General features: G+C 40.0%; 1 protein-coding gene across 4 annotated transcripts in view; it reads left to right on the forward strand.

Annotated features, from left to right (window-relative positions):
* mgat4a (alpha-1,3-mannosyl-glycoprotein 4-beta-N-acetylglucosaminyltransferase A) overlaps positions 1-25,984 on the forward strand; it is a 274,570-nt gene extending 248,586 nt beyond the window's left edge. For 2 of the 4 annotated variants that reach the window (XM_043692234.1, XM_043692235.1), the window contains exons 12-14: positions 1,178-1,256; positions 6,322-6,397; positions 8,021-10,037. In XM_043692234.1, the coding sequence (XP_043548169.1) occupies positions 1,178-1,256; positions 6,322-6,397; positions 8,021-8,232 (367 nt within the window). In that variant the 3' untranslated portion in view covers positions 8,233-10,037. Of the gene's footprint in view, positions 1-1,177; positions 1,257-6,321; positions 6,398-8,020; positions 10,038-20,719; positions 20,833-22,025 lie in introns of those variants that run through there. The other 2 variants (XM_043692233.1, XM_043692232.1) reach the window with 2 other exon arrangements.
* Positions 25,985-26,433: the final 449 nt, after the last annotated feature.

Here is a 26,433-nt window from a genome sequence, read left to right on the forward strand (position 1 = left end):
AGTTATGATTATTGGACAAAGCCTACCTCCTTGGCTTGCCCCATATTTGTGGAAATTTGCCCTTCAGGCTGTATGTGACCATTTGTCTGTCTCTAATGTAGAGAGCTGCCTATGGGCTTTTGTGGACTACAGCTAATTGCTCATTACTCATGTTTGAGTACTCAGTACAAAATAACCTTCTTAGGTACCATTCAGTTTAGTACTCGTGACAATAAAGTCTAAATCTACTCACAAGAGAGCTATTTCCCCTTTGCTGCACAGTCACTCTCTGACTGAACGTTGCAACTTGTTCCTCAGATTAGCATTGTTTTTTTTTAAAATTTGCCCCCATTAGGAGATTTATGTTTGCAAATCTAGACCACTGAGAGCTGTAGTGGATGGCTGTTCTAGAATACCCACTTACCTCTCCCTGCTGGTTTATTCTTCCTTCCAGTATCCCACGTGCAGTCTCATTGACAAGCAACTAATCTGAACAGTAATCAATCAAAAGAGAGAACACCAGTTTATCTTACATGAAGGGAGGGTGATTTTTTTTTATCTGAAGAGGGAGTTAGGTCCCTGGCAATGCCAGCATTGGTTGTCAATCCCTATATGCCCTTGAACTAAATGGCTGGCTTAGCCATTTCAGAAAGAGAGAGTCTGGAGTCACATGTAGTAAGCACAGCAGATTTCATTCCCTAAAGTACATTAGTTAACCAGTAGGAGTTTCATGGCATCATTTCGTGGCACAGTGGCTCCGTGGTTAGCACTGCTGCCTCACAGCGCCAGGGTCCCGGGTTCAATTCCAGCCTCCCCGTGTCTGCTCTGGTTTCCTCCCACAGTCCAAAAATGCTAAATTGTTCCTAGTGTTAGGTACATTAGTCAGAGGGAAATGGGTCTGGGTTGGTGTGGGCTTGTTGGGCTGAAGGGCCTGTTTCCACAATGTAGGGAATCTAATCTAATCTAATTACTAAGACTAGCTTCAGATACCTGATTTATTAATTGAATTTAAATTCCACCAGCCACTGGGGCATTATTTGAACCCTTGTCCCTTAGACCGTTAGCCTAGGTCTCTGGATTATTTGGAGACTGCTAGCACAACATGTCAATGTAATATTAGTAGTGGTGGTTACAGAGGCAAGTAGCATATTAAGGTGCATGAATGATTTTAATCACTACATTTACTGTCTGGTTTCAGGTACCTGTTTCACACTGGGAATACAGAACATCCTGGAGACCTGCTGTTGAATACAAGTGTTGAGGTTTTGCCTTACAAGGTAAAGAAAATCTTTAAGGAATTCCTCACAACCCCTTACAACTGTGTTCAGTTTAAAAGCAGCCAGTATTTGTTATGTGATAAAGAATAAATAAATAATTTGTATAACAAAGTTATCTGGCTTGTGCCAAAAAGAACAAAAGTTGAAATTGGTTTGTCTGTTCAATTCAATTCACAACAACATTTGGAAAACCATCTTGGTAAACTTCTGATCAACTTTCTGCTCAAACTACAGCAATGGTGACATGGCTTTTGTCAGCAAATCATATTTTGGTCGCTTCTCCCTACTTCCATGGAATGTTTTCTTCCTTTGACTTTGGTCTACAACATTTGTCTGCCTTGGAAATCCTGATCCCTACCTTCTGTCAAGACCAGCACCAAGTGACTCCCTGGGATGCTCTACTTCCTATCCTCCCCCAGTCTCTGCACTGAGCAAATCCTTATTCTCAGTGATTTCCATCACTATCTCAATTGATCTTGACCTTACCACTGGTCCTCCTCTATCCTCTTAATCATTCCCTCCATGTTAACTCTCAACCGTATTCCTATCAATCAAGATTTCCATCTTCTAATGCCTGTCTGCTCCTATATTGGTATTGACCAGTGATGAAACCACTTTCTTTGTGTTCCTCATCACTTTCATCCTCCTACCCTCTTCAAATACTATTTCTCTATCTTCTCCTGAACAAAATCTATACCGCAACAGTTCCCTACCCCCAAAACCCATCACTCTATTTACAAATTCTTCAAATACCTAGTCATAAAGTCATACAGCATGGAAACAGATCCTTCGGCCCAATTCATCCATGCTGACTAGGTTTCCTAAACTGAACATTCCATTTGCCAAAGAATACTTCTGCCACTGTCAGCTTGCTCTTGCCCCACTTTCTGAAGCCTCCCCTCACCTGGTGGATTCTCCAGAATTGACCACTTCTTCCCTTCCTCAAATTCAAAGTATGCAGTTGTTTTAATAATATTGCACATCTGATTAATTACACAGTCAAGCAGCAAATCCCACTGGAGGACATTGTCAGTCCTCTGTCTGTTCTGCCAAATACTCAAGGATCAAGCTGAAGAGCAAAGACAACCTGTTGGCTCCCTTTCTTCAGTGCCAACTGTTTCCTTTCAATTTGTTTTGTCTCTGCTATTTACCCACAAGCTTTTGCTTCCAACAATTCCACAGAAATTCAAAATCCATTTTTTTACTACAATTGAGAAATATGTGCAGCTGCCTCTGCTAACTCTACAGCCATATTTTCCTGTCTTATCTCTTAGCTTCCTTCTTGCCCTTTCTGAGTTCATCTTGCCTTATTGGGCCACGATTTCTTTCAATTAAAAGTTGTAAAGACTCAAGTCTTTGTCTTTGGTCACATACTTCAGACTCTCGCTGCCAATTCCTGTCCTTATGCAGGTCTCACATCAAATTGACTGCACAGCTATTTATGATGCAGAATGATGCCAACAGCATAGGTTCAATTCACAAAACATCTGAGGCCACCATGAAGGCCCACCTTCCTGATATTGCCCTCGCTTGAGACATGGTGACCCTCAGGTTAAACCACCACCATTCATGTCTCTCTATTATGAGAGCAGCCCTATGGTCCTCTGGGGTGATGATGACTTTAGCTTATCTTTTTACTCACACTGATTAAAATCACCCAGCTCAGCCCCGTCTCTCTGTCTCTATAACCTCTTCCAGTCCTACAACTCTCTGAAGGCTTTCTATTCTTCTAGCTCTTTTAGTTTTGCTTCCTGTTTCCCTTCACATCATTTGTCGCTGCATCATCAGCCATTTAAGCTCTATGTTCTGAATTTCCTCCCTTAATCTTTTCCTCTTCTGCCCTCCACTTTTAGTTTGTTTTGGTTCAGCACTCACTTTTTGTCTGATTCTAATCCATGAATTGTTGCTTCTTAAAAAATTTGCTGTTATATAGTACCGTCAATTTTATGTTGTAATTAATTAGAATGATTACTATTTCTCAATGGAAAATCTTGCTGTAACACCTAACATTTTGATGTATTTTAAATGTGAGACATGTGTGCAGTCAAATCAACCATATAAATACTCTATAGTTCATATCCTGTTTTGATTAACAAGTCCTGTGAATAATTAGTAAAGGCAATGTGCCAATTTGGAGGTGTGCATTTTACAGCCACCTTTCTGTGTATTAGTCACATCAGGTATACATCGTACTGTGTTTATTGCTGTGTCCTGAACAAAACTTTGTATGCACTGATAACTTTTCGAACATTTAATTTACAACTTTATTGCACTCATTAACTATTATGGGGCAATTTCAAATTCTAAATAATAATTCCTTAACAGTGATGAAATAGAGTGCGGGGCATAGCAATGATGTACATTGTTTGTATCAGTTTTTCCAAATGATTGTGAACATGAAGAATGCATATGAATGAATAATTGGTGGAGATGAAAGTAGAAAGGGAATTGGAGCTGAACCATTTAGAAGAATTCAAGCAAGATAAATTACCGAGCCTGAGTAGCTTGTATCATTGGCTATTAAAGGAAATTGGAGAGAATTTGATCATGATTCTTCAATACTCTACTTCAATATGCAGACTGAGAAATTGGACTGGAGTGTAGCCAATATAACATCAAAAAGGATAAATTAGCTAACAAAACCAATTACTATAATGCCATTTATACACATTTATGAGAATGCATGTTTTGGGGGATAGAATTGGTGCACGTTTAGAAAAGCTATGTTTAATCAAGATCATCCAGCATGAATTTATGTTTGACAATTTTGAATGTTTTTGAAAAAGCCAATATTTGTTTAGATTAAGTACATGGATCATATTAACCTACATTGATTTTGCAAAAAGAGTTTAAAAAGAGGTTTTGCAAGAGTCTTGTTCAAGAAGAAACAAACACCTTGTCAAGCTAGTGTCAGTCTTAATCTGCATTGAGAGATGCAATGCAAATTAGTCAGATACACAGATAAATGAACTGGAGGAAAGCAGTGGAGACTGATGAAGCAGCCAAAAAAAATATATTTATATACTGGTGCCAGGCCATGTCTTCCACACTTCCTGAAGTGTTTCACAATCAAATAAGTACTTTTGGAGGGTAGTCACTGTTCGAATTTAGAAAAACATGGTGGTTAATTTGTACACAGCAAAGTTCCACAAACCGAAATGATATTTGACTGTTAACCAAACAAAGTTATTCACTTTGATAGCAAAAACAGGAAATCAAATTATTATCTGAATGGCGATAGATTGGGAAAGGGGAAGATGCCATGTGACCTGGGTGTCCTGGTACACCAGTCGCTGAAGGTAAGCGTGCAAGTGCATCAGGTGGAGAGAAAGAGCATTGGTAGGTTAAAGGTGCAGACTGCAGATGCTGGAGATCAGAGTCGAGAATGTAGTGCTGGAAAAGCACAGCAGGTCAGGACGCATCTGAGAAGCAGTCTAATCTGGACTCAACAAAGGATTTGAGTACAGGAGCAGGGACGTCTTGCTGCAATTATACAGGGCTTTAGTGAGACCACACCTGGAGTATTGTGTGCAGTTTTGGCCTCCGTTTCTGAGGAAACATGCTCTGGTTTGGAGGTTTATCAGACTGATTCTTGGGATGGCTCGAATGATGTATGAAGGGAGATTGGATTGGTTAGGACTATATTGACTAGAATTCAGAACAGAATGAGATCGGATCTCAGAGAAACCTATAAAATTCTAACAGGCCGACACAGTGTAAATGCAGGATGGATGTTCGTGATGAATGGGGAGTCCAGAACCGGGGGTCATAGTCTAATGATACAGGGTTGACCATGAATCAGATGAGAAATCACTTCACTCAGTGAGTTGTGAGCCTGTAGAATTCTCTGCATGGGAAAGCAGTTGAGGACAAAACATTGCATGTTTTCAAGAAGGAGGTAGATAGAAGAAGCACAGGGACTTGAGTGTACATGTGCACAGATTATTGAAGGTGGCAGCATTGGCAAAGAAAGAAGTTAATAAAGCATAACATTTCTCTGCTTTATTGACAGGGGAATGAGGTGCAAGATCAAGGGGGGTGATGTTAAACTTGTACAAGACACTTGTTAGGTCGCGGCTGGAGTATTGTGTAAAGTCATGAACGTCACATTAAAGGACGGATGTGAAAGCATTGGAGAGCGCGCTGAAGCAATTTACAAGAATGGTTCCTGGAATGATACAATTCAGTTATGAGGGAAGATTGAATAAGTGGGACTGTTCTCTTTAGAGAGAAAAGACTGAAAGAAGGTTTGATAGAGGTTTTCAAGATCATGCGGGGGCTGGATAGAGTAGATGGGGTGCATCTGCTCCCACTCGTAAAAGAAATAAGGAGAGGGCATAGATTCAAAGTGATGGATGATGTGAGAAAAATCTTTTTCACACAAAGAGTAGTTAATGTATAGAATACACTGCCTAGAAATGTGGTTGAGGCAGGTTCAATTCAAGAGATCATTGGATAATTATTTGGTTTCATATTGTGAATATTTCAGTGAACGAGTGGGTTATACAACACTCGACAATGTTGCAATTAGACTAACATTTCATTCCAGGTTTTTTTTATTGAATTCAAATTTCACCATCTGCTACGATGAGATTCAAACCCTATTCCCCCCACTGCCATCCTTCCAGGTTGTAAATCTGCTGCCCTTATTGGTCTGGCCTGCATGTGACACCACACCCATAACAAAGTGGTTGACTCTTAATTGCCTTCTGGGATTAGCAATAAATGCTGGTCTAGTTAGAGATGCCCACATCCCATGAAGGAATTTTAAAAAGCACAGTGGAGAAACACAGGCATGCCAGATACTCTAGATGTCTCTAACTTTATTTCTTGTTCTTACAGAAAGCTGTATGTAACACCATTTTCTGCAGTTAAATGGATTTCTTATTAGTTAAAGCTAAGCTTCCATCAACAAGTTTACTTTTAGTTCTTACAAAACAAATCATAGACAATTATGATAATTTTTGATTTGCTGATTTGATTTTTATTTTGTGGTTGCACATTTTTTTTCTGCTGTATTTGGCAAATGTTATTGGATCATTTTACTCATTAATTTTTATTTTAGGATTCAGGGTCTGAGTTCCTTCAGGGGACCAAAGAATCAAGATACAAGCGTACTGAAGATGGATTTTTCAGAATAGGTATGATTTGAAACTTCTTCCAGGTGACCTTTACCATCACAGTGATGACAAGAACAAAATCTAGTTTCTATCCATCCTCTGCACTAAATGCCCTTTATCTTTTCACAAGAGATATTTCAAAAATATCTTGAAAGTGCTGACGCGTGGGGTGTGAACAGCAGATGGTTATCCAGTTTTTTCTATCCACAGAAATCTTAGTTGACACTCTGTAACTGATGTTCCCCACCATAGAATGTAACCTTGAAATTAATTCTCAGCTGATCTCCAGGTGGAGTGAGAGTTTCCTCATAGGTATCCTCTTACAGCTTCTTTAACTTGGTCTGTGACACAATCGATCTTTCCTTCATGTGGCTTGCCCAATAGCAGTGTAGACATAACCCTCTGTTGGTGGGAATGTTAAATTTCATGTGTTAAATACAGTAAAGGGTCCTGATTCCTGCAATTAAAATGTTATTTATTAATTTGGCATGAAGTTCAATTGTTCTCCTATACTATGGGATAAGCATGCAGGTAATAACAAATTGATGACATCTTTACACAAATAAATGAAAATCTTGTATTTAAATCGAGCTTTTCATGACCGTCTGTAAGTTTTAAAAGGGGATTTGTATAATGAGACTTTTTGATTGCATGGGCCATTTTCAAAGGTTCACATTAATCTTTTCAAACAATGCAATTTAAATATTCCCAGTTTGACAGAGAAGTAACCTAAGGTATTGCGAGTTGGTTTAGTTCAGTTGGCCAGATACTGTTTTGCAATTCAATGATGCCAACGGTGTGGGTTCAGCTCCTAGATTGGCTGATGATACCATGAAGGCCACTTCTAATCACCCTCTCCCTTTGTCTGAGGTATGGTGACCCTCAGATTAAACTAAGACCAGTTGGCTCTCTCTGATAAGAGAGCAACCTTGTAGTCTGGTAGGACCACGACAACTTTACTTTGGGGGTCAGCTCAGGTGGCTAGACAGTTCACTTCCATTGCAGATTGAATGGCTGAAGTTACCATGAAGGACTGTCCTTTTCAACCTTTCCCCTTATCTGAGCTGTGGTGACCTTCAGGTTAAATACCACCGGCTGTCTCTCTCTCTAACGAGAGAGTAGCCCTATTGTCTGGTAGGACTATGTCGACTTCATCATTACCATTATGTAAGCCTACAATATTGAGTTGACCAACAATATTAGCGTATTTGAATATTAGCAATCAATGTGATACTGTAATCTAATCATTAAATCTGTATAAGTGCCAAGCGAAAAGCACAAAGTTACACTTCCCAATGATACAAGTTTGATATCCCCCTTTTGGCACAGGTGCATTTCATTGCCCCCATATCAGGCCCATTCAGATAGGGACATAAACTCTTCATCATTTGAAATTAAACATAACCATTAGGGACAGCATTAAGCAAAATGGTGTAGCTCAATTACCTGAGGACATAATGAAATTAAGGATACATATCAATTCTTTCAATCAATTTTGAGCGAAGAAACCCTCGTAACATTTGAGAAGTATTTAGATATGCACTTGAGATGCTGACAAGGCTATAGGCCAAATACTGGGAAATGGGATTAGAATAATCAAGGGCCAATGTACTGTTGACGTTTATGACTCTAATTTTAATACAGTGCAAGAACACAGTGAGAAAATAAGGAAAGAGATGCTGGAAGTCAGAACTCAGAACTATTGGTCAGCTTTAACTTTCAATGAAAAGATCCCAGTATGGATCAAGATGCTCTGGTTGCAGTTCAGTTATTTATCATGGCCTCTGGAGTGTTTCCACCATCTACAAGGTACAAGTCAGGAATTTAATGGAATACTCTCCACTTGCCTGGAATAGGCAACTCCAATAACGCTCAAAGCTTAATACCATCCAGCACAAAGCAGTCCACTTGATTAGCACCATGTTCAATAGTCACTCCCTTCAGCATTGACACATAGTGGCCTCTGTGTGTACCATCAACAAGGTGCACTGCAGTATCTCACCACAGTTCCTTAGACCGCACCTTCCAAACCTGCAATTTCTAGAAAGGCAGGGGCAGCAGATACATGGAACACCATCACTTGAAAATTCCCCTCCAAGCCACTCACCATCCTGACTGGAAACATACTTCCATTCTTTCATTGTAACTGGGTCAAAATCCTGGAACTACATCCCAAACAGCATTCCCTAGTTGTGAGTGTCCTTAAATCCCAAGGACTGCAGCAGCCAAGGAGGCAGCCCATCACCTTCTCCAGTTGAAGTAGCGATGGACAAGAAATCCCTTCCCACCACTTGTGTCCCATGAATGAATATGTTTTTCTAAATAAAAAAGGTTGGTCTGGTCATTGCAGTTCTGTTTCTTAGCATAATGCTGAAGAATCTAAAGCAATACCTCCTCCCATGTGGGGTGCACTGCTGGTCATTTAGTGACAATTTTACTGAGGGATTAATGTGTTGCTAATATATTTCATCCTCTGCTCCAGGAGATGTAAGTGAACCTGAGTTTTGCAACTTTTAGCTTTAAAATTTGGGTCACTTTAGTATGGATATTTTTAGGGGCTATTTACAAACAACCACACTGCTCGTTTAACAAAGGATTATATTTCTGACCTTGTACATTATCCCTGAAAGGTGGTTAGATTTTAACAATAACTTTAGTTAAGGGAGGGTGTATTAATCCAAAAGGGGCTATAGAACAGGGTTTCAGGCACCTTGTTTCATACATTTGTGCAGAAATTTCTGAAGAGTTGTTCTGGACTCAAAATATTAATTCTTTTTCTCCATCCGTTGCTGCCAGAACCGCTGAGTTTCTCCAGTATTCTATGTATTTGTTTCAGCATCCGTAGTATTTTGCCTTTATTCAAGAAATGATCTGATTGAGGCCAGTGAGGCTCTGGCCAAATCAGTTAGAATTTAGAGTGAAGATTAGAGTGATGCACCACTTTAATCTTGACTCTGATCTCCAGCATCGGCAGTCCTCACTTTCGCCTCTGTTGGAATTTAGCCCAATCTAAAAGTGTCATCATTTCTGCGATATGGAAATTGCCATGTTTTAAAGAGCCAGACTCCACCACAGTACAGTCAGGGATTTCTGTCACTGAGAACTTACGTTTGTCCTAATGAAGAAGGAGGTTTTCCTGTCCATAGGACAAGTGGGAATCCAGACTGAGCCTTGCGTACATCAGTATTTTTTGAGTGTTCCTCTGTCAGCAATCTGTACTGAATTTCTGGAAAGTGAAACTTCTGTGTTTTTTTGTTTGGTACTTAAATCGTTCTGGTGGTTAGATTAATGTACAATGTTTGCTTATATTCAGTGAAGCTTAATATTATTCATCTGTTCTAATCTGATCTATTTCTATTGAAGCAGGAATATCTGAGTGCATATTTTGAATAGTTTGAAAGGATTAATTTGAGCAGCTTAATTTGGTCTCTGCAATTAAATTGTAGTCATCTGAATTATGTAAACTCCCTTTTAGATGTTTATGATTGGACATATCAAAGTGCTTTACAGCCAATGAAGGGTATCATTGAAGTATATTACTGTTATTTAGAAAACAAGGCAGCTCGTAAGTACTGACAAACTCCCAGGAACAGCAATGTGATAATGACCAGATAATTAGGAACAAGAATAGGCCATTCAGCCCCTCAAGCCTGTTCCACCATTCAATACGATTGTGGCTGATCTGTGGCCTAATTCCATACACCCTGCCTTTGACCTATATCCCTTAATACCTTTGCTAACAAAATTTATCTATCTCAGATTTGCAATTAACAGCTGGTCAGCATCAACTGCTTTTTGTGGAAGAGAGTTCCAAGCATCTGCCACGGTAACCTCTCTCCTGCACAATCTGGCCCTAATTCTCAGACAACTCCGCTTAGATCTAGAATCTCCAGCCAGTAGAAATATCTCTCTTGTCTTTTCCTGCTCGTGTCTTGAAAACTTTGATCAGATCAAAGTTTAATCTTCTAAATTCTTGTGAAAACAGGCCTGTTTTGTGCAAGCTTCCCTCATAACTTCTGAAATCTAGGTATCATTACTGAAAACCCATGTTGTACTCCCTCCAAGCCATATATCCTTCCTAAGGCATGGTGCCCAGCTCTGCTCACAGTACTCTAACCAGGGTTTTGTATAACTGCGGTGTAACGTCTGCATATCAAAACTCCAGTCCTCCAGCATTCCATTAGCTTTCTTAATTATTTTAGATTAGATTAGATTACTTTACAGTGTGGAAACAGGCCCTTCGGCCCAACAAGTCCACACCGACCCGCCGAAGCGCAACCCACCCATACCCCTAATCTAACACTACGGACAATTTAGCATGGCCAATTCACCTGACCCTGCACATCTTTTGGACTGTGGGAAGAAACCGGAGCACCCGGAGGAAACCCACGCAGACACGGGGAGAATGTGCAAACTCCACACAGTCAGTCGCCTGAGGCGGCAATTGAACCCAGGTCTCTGGCGCTGTGAGGCAGCAGTGCTAACCACTGTGCCACCGTGCCGCCCACATTTTCTGCACCTATTCATGACATTTTAAAGATCTATGTACCTGAACCCTGAAACTATTTTTGGACATCCACTGTATTTAACTTCAGACTATCTTGAAAGTACCCTGACCTATCTTTTTTGTTTTGGAGCAAAATGGATCTTCTCACACTTGCTTACATTGAAATCCATCTGCCACAATTTTGTCCATTCAATTAGTCTGTCAATATCCCTTTGTAATTTTATGCTATTTTCTACACTGTCTATAATGCTGATTAATTTTGCATCATCGGCAAATTTGGGTATATGACTTCCTATGCCAGTTTCCAAGTCATTAATAAATAATGTGACTAATTGAGGGCATAATACAGATCCTTATGGGAGACCTCTGGTAAAAGTGGGATGGGATGGGGAAGGAAGAGTCAGTGGATAGGTGGAAATGAAGGGCAGAGAGAGAGGGAGCAGGAAAACAAAATGTAGACAGACAAGGGGATTGTTGATAGTAAGGCAGAGAATAAGAGAAGCTAGACAGATGATAACAGGAGCTATGAGTAGTTGAAAATGGGTTGGCTGTGCTGAAAGCAACCCATTCCATGACAGGACCTGGGAATTAGGATTAGATAATAAACATGGAAAGAGATGTTCATACTCTAACATTGTTAAACTCGATGTTGAGTCTTGAAGGCTGTAAAGTACCTAAACAGAAAATGAGGTACTGTTCTCCCAGCTTGCTTTGAGCTTCAAATCATTGGCAGCTCAAGGTGATATGTGACAACACTCAACAAGTGATAAACATGTAGCAGGATGACAGATTTCAGATTGGATCCTAAAATCTAACACTGAGAAGCGCTTTGAAAACACCGGTAAACATCCGTAACTAATGCAAAGCTACAATGCTGCTTGTAAAGAGGAGATTCTATTCATGGAGCAAGTTGCCACCCAACTGTAATGAAGTACTCCATCTAGTGGTTTGATTTGTCATTAGTTTTTACACTATAAGCCAAGTTTAAGCCTTAACATCTCAGATATTTCCTCAAAGAATGGTACCTGAGAAAATGTCTATTTTCAAATATATTTGTTGACTGCATTTGAAGAGCATTTTACAGGGATGCTGTGACTTAAGTGGGTCTCAGTATTAGTGGGATGGCAATAAATAGTTACAAACCAGTCTTCCTTCCATTTTACTCTGTCTACATTTCCTGCTGCCTCAGGAAAGCAACCAACATAATTAAAGATCCCTCTTTCTCCCAGGTATACTCTCTTCCACCCTCATCCATCAGGCAGCAGATACAAAAGTTTGAAAAAATGTAGCAACAGATTCAAGAACAGCTTCTTCCCCTTTGTTATCTGACTTATTGACAGATCTCTCATATATTAGAGTTTATTTTTCTCTGCACATTCTCTACAGCTGTAACACTATAGTTTGCATTCTGTTCTATTACTCTGATGTACTTACAATTTGTCTGGATAGCGCGCAGAACAATACTTTTCACTGTATCTTGGTACATATTACAATAATAAATCAAATCAAATAAACAGCTCATTTCAATCACAATTCTTGAATGAGATTTGGATGTGATTCACAATGCCGATGTATGTTATCCATCCTTACTTGTCCTTGAACTGAGTGGGGCATTTCAGAGGGCAAATAACAGTCAACCACATTGGTTTGGGTCTCGAGTCACAGGTAGGCCTGACCAGATAAGGAGGACAGATTTCCTTCCCTAGAGGACATCAGTAAACCCCATAGAATGTTTTTTCCAATAGTTAACAATCGTCGCCAAGAGACTAGTTTTCAATCACAATTTTTTTTAATTCAAATTTCGCCATCTGCTATGGTGGGTTTCAAACCCATATTCCAGAACATTAGTCTGAATTACTCGAGGAGAAAGTGAGGTCTGCAGATGCTGGAGATCAGAGCTGGAAATGTGTTGCTGGAAAAATCGACGTTTCGGGCATAAGCCCTTCTTCAGGAATGAGGAAAGTTTGTCCAGCAGGCTAAGACCAGTGCTGACACCACAACCTCCCCTTGGTCATAACTCTTTTAAAGCTTCCATCTTTTTAAAAACAAGTTAAAGTTGTAACATAGAGTCACACAAAATCATAATTGTCCGGCATTGAACAAATTCTTTATCACATGTCAACCATAATCCCAAAATAAACTAGTCCCACTTGCCTGCTCCTGGCCCATGTCCCTCCAAAGTTTTTATTATTAAATTATTTATCTAAGTGTTTTTTAAATGTTGTAACTGTACCTGCAGCCACTACTTCCACAGGAAATTTATTCATATATTAACCACCCTCTGTGTGAAAAAAAAAAAAATGCCCCTTATGTATTTTTTAATCCTTCTCCTCTCACCCTAAAAGTATGCCCCCTACTTTTGAAATCCCCCATCCTGGAGAAAAGATACCGGTCATTAACCCTATCTATACCTTGCATGATTTTATAAACCTCTAAAAGGTCACAACTCAACCTCCAATGCACCAGTGTGATTTTCTTTCAATGAACTGTGGATGAAGTAAGCTTTCAGGGAAATCAACACTGCAATTATCCAATTTATCCTTAAAGGTGAGAAGCATCTGATTTATCTTTAGTATGTCTTGTCAGTGTTTCTCTGCTGACATCTCAAGTGCCTGTGGAAAGTTGCACGTTGATTTTACAACAGTAACATTCTCTTGAACTTTGTTGTCACAATTTTCAAAATGCACGCAAGGAAAATGTTCACCCAGTTATGGCACTACTCAAAACATTGCTTGAATGCTTTCTGGCATTGTAACTCTAACATCACTTATTCAACCTTAATATTTGCTCCACTTAGCTCCACCAGAAAAAAAACCTACAATCTTTCGAGGCCATCTTTCCACATGGCTGCAGTGCTCCCTTTAAGAACTATGCTTAGGTTGCTCAATGCCAGACACAGATTCTTGCCACAAAATGGCAATTAAAATCCGAAATATTAAAATTTGCTGTTTTCAGGAAGATCCAAGATGGCAGCATTCCAGTAGGTCTGCCCTGCTGTTCTCTGCACCAGAACCCAGACAAAGCGGTGCACTCACCCTCCCTTTATTACCCATTGTAGGAAAAATTGTTAGTTTTTGACCCCCAGAATTACTGTGTGTCAGTTTAAGTGATTTGGAAAACTGACTAAAGGGAAGGGACTGTGGTGACAATCCCATGCAGCAACGGACACGCCCGCAGCTATGGCATTGGCCTCGCAATTGGTCCCAAGGATTTACCTGTGGAGCAGGGCCTTGTCTTGGAGTTTGTGAAACTCTGAGAGAAGAGCGATTCAGCGATGGAGGAGACCCGGACCAGGCTGGAACCAGTCTCAGCCATGCTGCAGAAGCATGACCAGGAGATTGAGCATCTCGGGCAGCGCATTGTGGAGATAGAGCAGCGGATTGTGGCCTCCACAACCGTGGTGGAATCCTCAGCGGGTTGGGTCCGGGCCCTGCAGAGGTAGGTACGGGCCTTGGTAGAGCAGGTCAACGATCTCGAAAAACAAGGCCTTCAGAAGAACATCCGCCTGGTCGGGCTGCCGGAACGGGAAGAAGACCAGCTCGTCAGCTTCTTGGAGCAATGGCTCCCACAGTTTTTGAAACTGGAAGTCGGGGCAGGCTGGGTGTGGGTCGAGCGGGCCCACCGGGTCACCATGCACAGGCCCAGGTCGAACCAGTGCCCCCGCCCGGTCTGAGTACGACTCCAGCAGAGATATGCAAATGGTGCTGGAAGCACCAGGGAAGGATCCTCAGGCCCTGATGTACAAAAGATCATGAATTATACTCTTCCAAGACTTTTCTGTGGCTGTGATCTGCAAAAGGAAGGCCTTTGAGGTAAAAAGGCGGCTGAGGGACTTGAATATCCGATACACTGTAAGATTTCCAGCAATATTACATTTCAGCCACGGAAGGACCGTGTTTAATTTTGATTCACCGGAAAAGTCAAAGGACTTCCTGGATACATTAAAATAGACTGGCTGGCTCAATTAATATGAACAATAGTGTTTACTTTGTTTTCTCTGTAGTCTGCTTGGTTGTCGGGTGTTTTTTAATATGTGGGAGTCCCAATTGTCTTTCCTTTTTCTCTCTCTTTTCCCTTCTCTCACCATTCCCATTATCCTTTAGTTTATTTTTTTGTCATAATTTCCCTTTTGTTTGCCTTTCTTAGTATGAGATGGGTGGGGAGGGTGGTTGGGAGAGGGGGGAGTTTTTTTTTCCCCAGGAGTGCCTAGGGTTAAAGTATGGATGGGACAGGTTGAGTGCCCACTTTTAATTTTCTTGTTATAAGACGCACGTAACTTTTTCTTATTTTGTTTTGTCTGGGGCTGGGGCATGGCTTCAGCTAGAAGGAGCCACGAAGGGGTTAGTGGGTCGTATGAGCGCCCCCTGTGGGCAAGGGGGAAAAGTCTCCTTTCATTTGGGTTATATGTTGGTTTGTTGTAGAAGTAGTTATTAGAAGCTTTGATTTGTAGTTTTGGCAGTTGTACTTTGAAGTTTATGTGAACTGTTTGCAATTCTAACGTGGCACATTGAGTGAGGTTCTTCCTCCCAGGGGGTCACGGACTATTTTGGAAGGCTGTGGCTAACCATTCGCTTAAATGGTGCACCTGGAATGTTAAGGGAAGTCATTCACCAATTAAGAGAAAAAAGATACTTTCAAGCCTTAAAAAAGAGAGGGTCGATGTGGTCTTGCTGCAAGGAACAACATCTAACCAATAAGGAACATCTGAAGTTGCAACAGGAGGGCTCGGACGGGTGTTTTCCTCATCCTTTAATTCAAAAAGTAGAGGAGTTGCTATACTCATCCAGAATAATCTCCCATTTCAACTGTTAGACCAAACTAAGGATGAATATGAGCGGTTTATGATTCTTAAAGCTCTAATACAGGGAGGGGAGTTTGGGATTTTGACAGTATACTGCCCCCCAGCACATCCCCTCAAATTTTTAACGGATGCACTTTCCAGGTTGATGGCCCTTGGGGCGCGTCATACAATTATAGGGGGAGACTTTAATCGGCTTATTGACCCCAAAGTGGACAGGATGCCTAGGGGCCTTGTGGGTATGTCCTCGCAATCTAGGCAGTTGGTGGACCTGAGTAGGGAGCTATGGTTGGTGGATGTGTGGAGATGTCTTCACCCTGAAGGTAGGGATTTCACCTTTTTCTCTAATCCACAGAAGTGCTATACTAAGATTGACATGGTTTTTGCCCCATTGACCTTTTTGAATTTGACGCTGTCTTGCAGTATTGGAAACATAACCATTTCTGATCATGTGGCAGTGTACGTGGACATTAAGACCAGTGGTAATGGGACAGACTCGTGGCTTTGGCGCATGGATCATTTCCTCCTGAAGGATCGCAAGTTTCTAGGGTATTTTTTGCAAGAATTTAAAATTTTTGGACATTAATTCGGGTACGGCCAGTAATCCGTCGGTGCTCTGGGAGACTGCCAAGGCCTCTGCACGGGGATTGATTATTTCTTACTCGGCGACCCGTAAGCGGCAGAGGGGAGAGCAGCAGTGTTTGCTGGATGCTGGCCTGAAGGCAACTGAGAGAGCATACTTTGACAGACTACCTGGAACCAAGTTGCAGCGGATTATAGCTCTCAGGGCTACTTTGAATGCTGTGCTCATCCAGACAGCAAAGAGGGAAATCTCCTTTGCAAAACAGAGGCTATTCGAGTATGGTGATAAACCGGGTAGATATGTAGCATACCTTGCCAGAAAGAAGAGTGCCTCCCCCACCAATCCATCACATCCTTTAGACAGAGTGCTGGTACTTTCACTTGCGATTCCAAAAAAATTAACGCAGCTTTTAGGAGGTTCAACTCTGAGCTGTACCAGTCAGAGGACTGTGAAGACAGGTTGGTGAAGATGGAGTCCTTTTTTAAGACCCTGGACCTCCCAGGTGTAACTTCGGAGCAAGTGTCTCTTTTGAATGCCCTCTGACAATCCAAGAGATACAGAGATGGTGAGGCAGCTCCAGAGTAGTAAAGCGCCCGGCCCAGACCGACTCCAAAGTGAGTTTTACAAGGAGTTTATAGACATGCTGGCCGGCCACTGTTGGATATGTACAACTACTCGTACAGTCAGGACTGTCTCCCAACCTCTCTGAGAGAAGCAAATATTTCTCTTATTCTCAAGAAAGGGAAAGCCCCAGAGGATTGTACTTTGTACAGGCCCATATCGTTATTGATGTGGATTTTAAAATTCTGTCGAAAATGCTGGCGTTGAGGTTGGAAAGGGTTTTCAAATTCATTGTAAAGGAGGACCGGACAAGTTTTATTAAAGGTCACAGATCTTCTAATAATATTAGAAGAGTATTGGACATGGTCCAGGTATGCCAGCAAGGGTCGATTCCGGGCTTGGTAGTCTCCCTGGATGCAGAGAAAGTATTTGACTGGGTGGAGCAGCCGTATATCTTTTTTTATGTCCGGGAGCGGTTTGAACTTGGAGGGGTTTTTGCCAGGTAGGTGGCAGTGTTATATAGTGATCCTAAAGCAGCGGTTCTCACTAATGGCATAAGGTTGGACAATTTTAGTATCGGTAGAGGCAGCTGATAAGGGTGCCCCTTTTCATCGCTATTATTTACATTGGTGATTGAGCCATTGGCAGAGGCCATCTGGAGGGATTCCAATATAATTGCCCCGGAGGTAGGATCAGGCAGGCATAAGATCACTCTTTATGCAGATGATACTCTTCCCTTTTTAACTGATCCGATGATATCTATGCCCTGTTTAATACAAGTGATTAATTTATTTGGTTCTTTCTTGGGGGTATAAAATGAATTGTATGAAGTCGGAGGCCATGCCTGTCAGGAGCCTTATTAGAATATCCAATCTTTGGGATGGAACCTGTTTCCCTTTCAGGTGGCCACAGGTGGGTTTCCTGTATTTAGGCATTTTTATCACCCCAGCCTTTGATCAATTATATAAAGCTAATTTTGTACAGTTGCTAGAGAAGATAAGACAGGACCTTCGGCACTGGGAGGATCTTCTGATATCCAGATTGGATAGATTAACACTGTTCAAAATGAATGTTCTTCCTTGTTAATTATATCCCATGAGAATAGTTCCTTTGCTGCCCAGGCAAGCACAACGGAGGATTAACAGTTTGCTTGGATCATTCATCTGGCATCATAGGCAGCCTCTCTTATTAAGCTTGCCAAGTTGCAGCTTCCACAGGGGATGGGAGGTGTGGATTTCCCAGACTTTAAGAAATATCAATTGAGTTTCTTACTATCCTATGTGGCTGACTGGGCTTGTCAGGACTCGCGGTCCATTTGGCTGGACTTCGAGGCCTCCCAGGCAAAATGCCCCCTCATCAATTTGTTGTTTATGGACAAGATGAGGGCCATTATGGACCATTGCAGAAATCTGATTGTCCTTAGCACGGTTAAAGCATGGAGAATGATGTGACAATGTGAGGGCAATTTACAAAAAAAAACTTCTCCTTTCACTCCCATAGTAGGAATGTTAGGATCGATGAATTCTGGCTTTAGGGTCTGGGAATCTAGAGGAGTCTCCTGTCTGGGAGATCAATTTGAGGGGGAGGTCATGATGTCTTTCAAGCAGCTGAGCCAGAATTATGAACTATCTAGGAGGGATCTCTTTCATTACTTTCGGATAAAGACAGATACAGAAAAAGACTACCTTGATGGTTAGTCCCTATAAGTCAGATATGGAGAGGAGAGTGTTTCGGTCCACTGGTGCTCTCTTGGTCAGTACCCACTATCATTTGTTATGAGTTGGTATCTCAAAGGACATTGAGCAGCTGTGTGGAATCTGGACTCAAGAATTGAGGGTGGAGATCTCGTCAGAGGCGTGGGAGGATATTTGGGAGAATGTAAGGAAGATTTCGATTTGCAATAGGACGCAGGCTGTGCAGCTGAAGGTACTCATTTGGCACCGGAGCAACTTGCGAAGTTTAAGACAGGAGCATCCCCAATGTGCCCCAAATATAAAACAGAGGTTTGTACTCTTACTCGTTGCTTGTGGTCATGCCACAAGCTTCGTAGGTATTGGGTGCCAAAGCGAGTGTTTTGGAAGGGGTCTTGGGAACTGAGGTCAAGGTGGATCCGGTGTCCCTCCTCTTGGATTTGCCAAATCTCCCCTGTTTGGACATGCATGAGAAGAAACTGTTTGTTTAATATTCTTCCATTCTGTGCAAGGAAGAACATTCTAATGAGCTGGGTGACGAAGAATCCCTCAGCACTCTAGGGATGGTGTAGATTAGTTATGGAGCACATCACCTGGACTTTCTTGCAAGTATAGTGCACCAGAAAATGGAACTGTTTTATAGAAAATGGCGGCTCTTTCTGAATTCTATAGATGCAGACTTGTTGGCTATATTGATCAGGGCCTTTGTTTAGTTGTGAGGGCTATGTCTGGTGTGCTTGCCTATACAGGTTTGCCTACTGATGCTCCCAGTGATGGGGAGCTTTGGTGGGATTGCACTGAGTGCGGTAACTTAACTTAATGTAATTTAATTTGCCTTGGTTCAACTCTGTTTAATTTAGTTTATTTTTAATTGTTCATTAAATTGTAGTTTGTGTAGGTTTTTCTTTCTCTCTCCTCAGTGGTTTGTGGAGTAGAGTGGTAGTTCGTTTTCTGTTATGATTGTTATAGAATAAGATTGCGATACTGTTTTGTAGAGATTTTATAATTTTGTAAAAAAAATTTAATCTTTTTTTCTCAATAAAAAATTTACAAAAAAATTTGCTTTTTACAGGTGCTATCTTCCTGAGAAAATAACCAAACTGCCTGAATAAACAGGGTGATAAATGATACTTGTGAATTTCAGGCTGTTATTACCCTTTCTATGCCTATTCAATTGACCCTATTATCTTTACAATTGCATTCTTAGCCAGGAAGAGTTGTTGCCCTTCATGTGTATTGTATCAAATCTGTGTTGTTCAAAATTGTTATACATAAGATGACTAGGGAAGATAAAGTTAAAAATCACACAACACCAGGTTATAGTCCAACAGGTTTAATTGGAATCTGGATTAGTGGTGCTGGAAGAGCACAGCAGTTCAGGCAGCATCCGAGGAGCAGTAATGGAAGCACGCTAGCTTTCGGAGTGACGCTCCTTCATCAGGTGATTTTTAACTTTGTACACCCCAGTCCGACACCGGCATCTCCAAATCTACTAGGGAAGATAAGTAACTTTCCCAGGAGGAAAATTGTCTCCCTCTGCTTTGGCTCAAAATGCCATTTCTGCTGTTTTTGTTTGGGCAGCATATCTTGCTATTCGGTTAACATAGTCAGAGTAGAGTGTAAGAGTCCTGATTATTGAAGATAGTATTGTAGAAGTTGAGTATTTGCATCAATTGTTCCATCGACATAAACCATCCAGAATGAGAAGTCATCGTCGTAGGATAAGGGCTAGAAGATTTAAAACCAAGATGAGGAGAAATTACCTCTCTCAAATGGTCATGAATCTGTGGAAGTTGCTACCCCAGAGTGCGGTGGATGCTGGGACATTAAAAAAAATCTATCTCCTCCTTAAGTGTACTTAATGAGTACCAGGTTGAAGGGTTATGGGAAGTGGGCAGGAAAAGGGAGTTATGGCCGGGACGAGGTCAGCTATGATCGTATAAAATGGCGGAGGAGGCTCATGGGACTGAATTGCCTACTCCTGCTCCTAGTTCTTCTGTTCTAATGTTCTAAGGTATGTTTGTGCCTCAGCTGCATTTTCATTAGCGATGAATAACATTGCCAAACTTTCTGAGGCTTCTACTTTTTTTTGTATCCCTCTTCTCATTAATTTGGTATATCATTTGTGGCCACATTTCACTTAGGCAGTGGCCTCAACACAAAAAAAAACTCATACGTTCTTCTCTTTCTTCCTTGTGCATAGGCATATTTGCAAATGGAGTAGCTGAAGGTGCTATTGACCAGCGACTGAATCCCATCACTGCCATTAGGTTGTCAGTTTTACAAGATTCCACTGTGTGGGCTCTTCTTGATGAGGTGAGATGTCCCACAGCACATTCCGTGTTGCTATTCAATTGTGTGATGCCATGAACAAACTATTTCTTTGGAAGCTGGTTTGAGGGTCATGTGGAGTGTCGTTCTTTCAAGTCTAAAACAGGCATGCACAAAAGCCTGTGCAATTATAGGAAGCCTTTCATAACCCCAAAGCACTTTGCAATCAGCAAGGTAGTCCTTGTAATCCATTCACTGGTGTGATGTAGAGAAGGCAGCAGCCAATTTTCACACATCACGGTAGCCAAGAGATGATAGGCAGATCTTAGCTTTTTTGACATTGATGTTTGAGGGAGCAATACAGAACAGCGCACCATGAATAACATCTTTCATATAATGCCATGTGATTTTTACACCACCTGAAAGCATATGAGTTTATGGGCTTTAGTTTGTTGTCTCACCTGAAATCATTGACCAATTTCAAGACTTGTTTTGCAACAGTTCTGCTTTAATTAGGAAATAGAATGTCTCAGTAATCAATAATGAGCCAGTCATCATTAAGTTACCCTGTTTATTACATAGAAATCTGGGCCAGCCTGGAGGAGAGAACACCAGCAATGACAGTGCAATCAGGATCGTCCATATTTCTAATGGGGGCAGCAAACCCCGTGACCTCACCAAATAGAGCATCACTAATGTCAGATATTGTGGACCTCGAATATCTCAGGCTAAACAATCTGCAGAAGTGCAAATGGAAGGAAAATATAGAGCATTTTCTAAACAGATCATAAATTTAATAAATATTTTGTTTAGACTACTTTCATTGCAACATCCTGCCTTTATTTCACACTTTTTAGTTTGTGAAAACATCACAGGAGTGTTTCAGATAATATTTGGCACCACCTTACATTTGACAATTGACCAAAAGTTTGATCAAGGAGGTAGGTTTTCAGGAGTGACTCATTGGAGCAGAGAGAGTGATAAACATATAGAGAAATTTAAGGCGACCATTACAGATTAAGATTAAGCCACCTGAATGCCCAGCTGTCAATGCTATTGTAATGCAAAACAGGGAGTACAGAGATCTGTGGGTCTTGTGGCTCGGTGAATTTACTCTAAATTAAAGTGTCACTGAATGCTTCAAAGAAAAATTGTAACAGTTTGTCATGGTGGTCATTGTCTCTATGACCCATGAGAACTTTTTGTACTGCTTATAATATATCTTTTTCCCATTCCAGATCCAGCTTAAAAAAGCTGCCAATTAATCAGTATTTAAACAAGATTGAGAATGGATCTATTTTATACAACAAAAAGTCCCACAGAAGTTTAATAGCTTCGTAGATACTCTTTAATAATGAAATGTTGGTACTGATCACAGAATTCATGGATATATCGCCTCATCGTCTGATCGCCGTGGATGTTTATTGTTCCCGGACACTACCTCCTGTGAAATCTACTGTAATTTTCTATGTAACAATCCTAATTTTGAAGAATTATCAGCTGGAACTTCTTGGTAATCAGAAGCTAATAGACTGGTCTACTTATCATGAGTTTAGCTGAGTTATAAATGTATTTTTTGTTACCCATTTTATCAGTAAAATTTACCTAAATGCCAAGTAAAGATAAACAAATAAGTAAGACTACTTCTATATAAAGAGGTTAAATGTGTTACAATGTTTGAACATACATTGTGCATCAGGGACAGATACTGTACAAACAGGCGGGAAAGGATAGGTCAGGCTGATGGGACAAGGAAACCTTTAATTTATTGTAAATATGCATAGCATAGATGTGTATCATGTTTTAAGGCATTCCAGGCAGATATAGTTTTTTGATCATAAATACTATATTTAATTTCTAAACAATTATGTTAACTTCTGAAGAAATGTTTTAATTTTTATGAAGGAGAGAAATTGCCTTTTCAAAGCCTTGACTTGTGAATGTTGAAATTTGCCATGTCCTTGAGACGCAGATGTATCTCATTGTGTTCCAGCAGCATTGAGGCGTGTAAAGACATATGTGCCTTAAGTGTCATGTTGCTACAGCTGGTTAGTATTGGCAATATTGAGCTGATAGCAGGCAACAATTCTTCTTTACGTTTTAACAAGTTATTTACGTATAAAGAGGCCAAGAAAAAGTGGAAATCTTGCTTATTGGAAAATATTCTTAATGATCTCAACATCATTTTCAGGAAAGTAATGTATTATTAATATAGTGCTTATACATTACTCCCATATGGCAAAAAAGTAACTTTAAGGTATCAGGTAGGCTCTTTCATAGTAGCTTTGTATCATCACTTAGGAGAAAGTGAGGACTGCAGATGCTGGAGATCAGAGCTGAAAATCTGTTGCTAGAAAAGCGCCGGATACTCATTCCTGAAGAAGGGCTCATGCCCGAAACGTCGATTCTCCTGCTCCTTGGATACTGCGCTTTTCCAGCAACACATTTTCATCTTACCATCACTTAGGCAGGCCCAGGTTGCAAATGGGTTCCATTCTTGATTTCATTCGCATGTCAATTCATATGCAAATTGGAGCACAGTGCAGGACAAAATAAAACAACCAGTCATATGTAAGAGGAAACTGCCTTGTCAGATCTTTAAAATGTCACCCCTGTATGGAATTGTGTTCCTAAGTGTGAGCATTCACAAGTTGGATGTTCGTAAATCAGAGCTCCCTGTAGTTTGAGTGACATTGCAAAGTTTTTCTTGTAACTTGGATAATTTTCCTCAGCATACATATACATTTAAAGATTTTATTTCTGGAAACATGAGTTGGATGCATTGGATACAGAGTTTACTTGCTGTGTTTTTTTTCAACTGTATGGATTCTGCAAATGCTGGCTGTTGGGGCCACTTTGTCCAAAATATTTACCTAACTGTATAACCGGTGATAATTCTTTCCAGTTTTCTACTGGAAAGCTTTATTTTTAGCAGATATAGACAGGCAATGTGCATTAAATTAGATGTTTATGATCATGTGCAATGATCCATTAAATTGGTGGTGTTTTAACACCATTTGAAATGTGACTAGGAAAAGGGTTTCTCTGTTGGAGGATGGCATAAATATTATAAACTCTGCTTGGATATGCCAAAGTTTGCATTAATAGGTGCAACATGGAATGTAGTGACTCAGATAGTAAGTGTAGATTCATGTTTTCAGTGATTCCATTTATTTAAAAATTCTATTTAAATTGGAAGATCTTAGTATTTTAAAGTCTTGAAGAAATAATTATTGAAAAGATCATGATAGACTTCAGTTGTCTCCCAACTACATCAAGGTAATTTATAGATATTGGGAAAGGGGTGGATAGAGAGGGAATACAAAAACAGGTCAACAGTGTTGGGGGACAAAATGTTTGCTTCATAAAGAAATTACCAACAAAGTTGAGCAAGTTGAAGTGAAAGTTTTTGTTCCAATTACTAACAATGCACAATTCATAGTCATAAGATGAGCTGCCTACATATTAAGGATCTGCAATCTAAAAACAGGAAATGCAGGCCAGTCAATACCTACAAAGTGAAAAGACACAATAATAATTTGGACATTGATCCTTTATCAGACCCTTTATTGTCAAGGGTCTCTAATAACAGATGCATTCATTTTATGAAGTAATTATTTAATAAGTAAACAATTGCACAGCAAAAACTGACAAAAATATATATTTTTAAATTATTTAAAACATGAAGCCAATACAAGATCAAACCATTTGATTTCTGTTTCAATTCTTCTGATAAAACTATTTTCATCAGAAAAACAGGATAAATGATGAATGTTAAGTAAATGTCAGAGTGGATAGATCTGAATTTAAATTGTGAGATTCCTTGTGGGTCTTCATTGATTCTTAATTTACATTCAGAAAAGTTCAATCTAATCTTCCAAAATATCTGAAGCTGAGGATCTATTTATGGCACCTCTAACCCATCCTTCATCTTGTGTACGTTGTATTTGTATGATTTCCACAGTTGTTTATTGTGTGTGCTGGCTGTGTGTGTGCTACGTTATAACATACAAAAAAGTTACAAACGTGTGCGGTCGTTGCTTTTCCTTCTTGCAATTTCTTCTTGAAAAGTCAAAAGAATCACGTAAGGATACGAGAAAACAATACTTCAGGGGTTTTCCATTAAGGTTTAAGATTAGAGTGGTGCTGAAAAAGCACAGCAGGTCAGGCAGCATCTGAGGAGCAGGAAAATCTTTTACCATTAAGGTTTAAGACTGATCCATATTTTATTAAATCTGTGAGGGTTAGGGGGAACATCAGAATTAATTCATTAGATGAGAAACAGTTTGGTTTGTCTTGTGGATGGATGATGCTTTACATTTATTCATATACATTCTATTTGTACTTCTGCTACTGCTTGAAGCTGTACTATAGATCCATGTTAATTGCTCACAAATTTTAATTAAATTCTGCAACATAGAATGAAATACAGTATAGTACTGTTGTTTGAAGGGTTGGGTCCTGATTTTTAATCACTGCATTTAAAATGGGAAAAATAAAGTTGAAATGTTGATTATGTGAAGTGATTTACTGCTAAATCCCTACTTGCACGGTGATTTGTTTTTTAAAATTTTGGTGAACCACATGTACAGATGAGCTCATGCCTAGTAAATAGGAACACAAAGAGGGCTTATCTGTAACAATTTTTTAAATAATAAATTATAGATTCATTGTGATTCAGGTTTTAAGGAATCCCTTTTACATAATATGCCACAGATCATTTGCTTCTTGAAATATGATGCTTTTGCTTATTTTTATGGATATGTTTATGCTTTTGTTTGTAAGAATGCTCCAGTGCACCTGCTTCTTTTAATGTCAATGTGCCTTTCATCAATGGTCTACATTATTTTCATAAATGTGCCATAATTTTGCAATGAACACAATTGTAATAAAATTGAACTTGTCATACGTTGAATTGTAATTATGTATAGAATGTTCTGTATAACTGGCTTCTTTAACTTCGATCCATTGTGTAATAAATTGCTACAGTTTTGGACGTTAATTTTGGCATTGAATTAGCCACTTATTTGTAGTGTTCTTTGCAATATGTGGGTACAATAATATATTGGTTTATAATCACTGGATTTGACCTAATGATCTCAAGACATGAGTTCAAATACCACCACAAAAAGTAAATTCAAATGTAAATTGTTAATTTTTATAAGTCTGTAATTAAAACAAAAACTAGTAATACTGACCAAGTAATTGCCTGTTTCTTGTGAGAGCCCACATGTTTCACCAATGCTACTAAGAAATGGAAATTTGCCTTCTGTCCTCTCTCTAGCCTTGTATGTGACTCCAGATCCACAGCAACATCTTGAATCACAATTATTATGGAGCAGAAGGAGGCTATTTGGTCTGTCATGTCTGCACCATCTCTCATCCAGCTCTATTATCTAGTGTCAATTTCTTGCTTTTTCTCCATGTCCCTGCTCATCACTGTCCAAATAATCAGCCAATGCCGCCTTGAATGCCTCAATTGAACCTGCCTCCGCCATATTTCCAGACTCTAATTTCAGACTCTAATGACTTGATGAGGAAATAGGTTTTTTTTTATTGCCATCACCATTGTTTCATTTGAACATCATTTTAATTGCCTTGTCAAAAGATCTAGAATGTCATTCAGTTTTAGCAAACCACTTCAAA

The sequence above is a fragment of the Chiloscyllium plagiosum genome, chromosome 6 (genome assembly GCF_004010195.1).
Source record: "Chiloscyllium plagiosum isolate BGI_BamShark_2017 chromosome 6, ASM401019v2, whole genome shotgun sequence".
NCBI lineage: Eukaryota > Metazoa > Chordata > Chondrichthyes > Orectolobiformes > Hemiscylliidae > Chiloscyllium > Chiloscyllium plagiosum.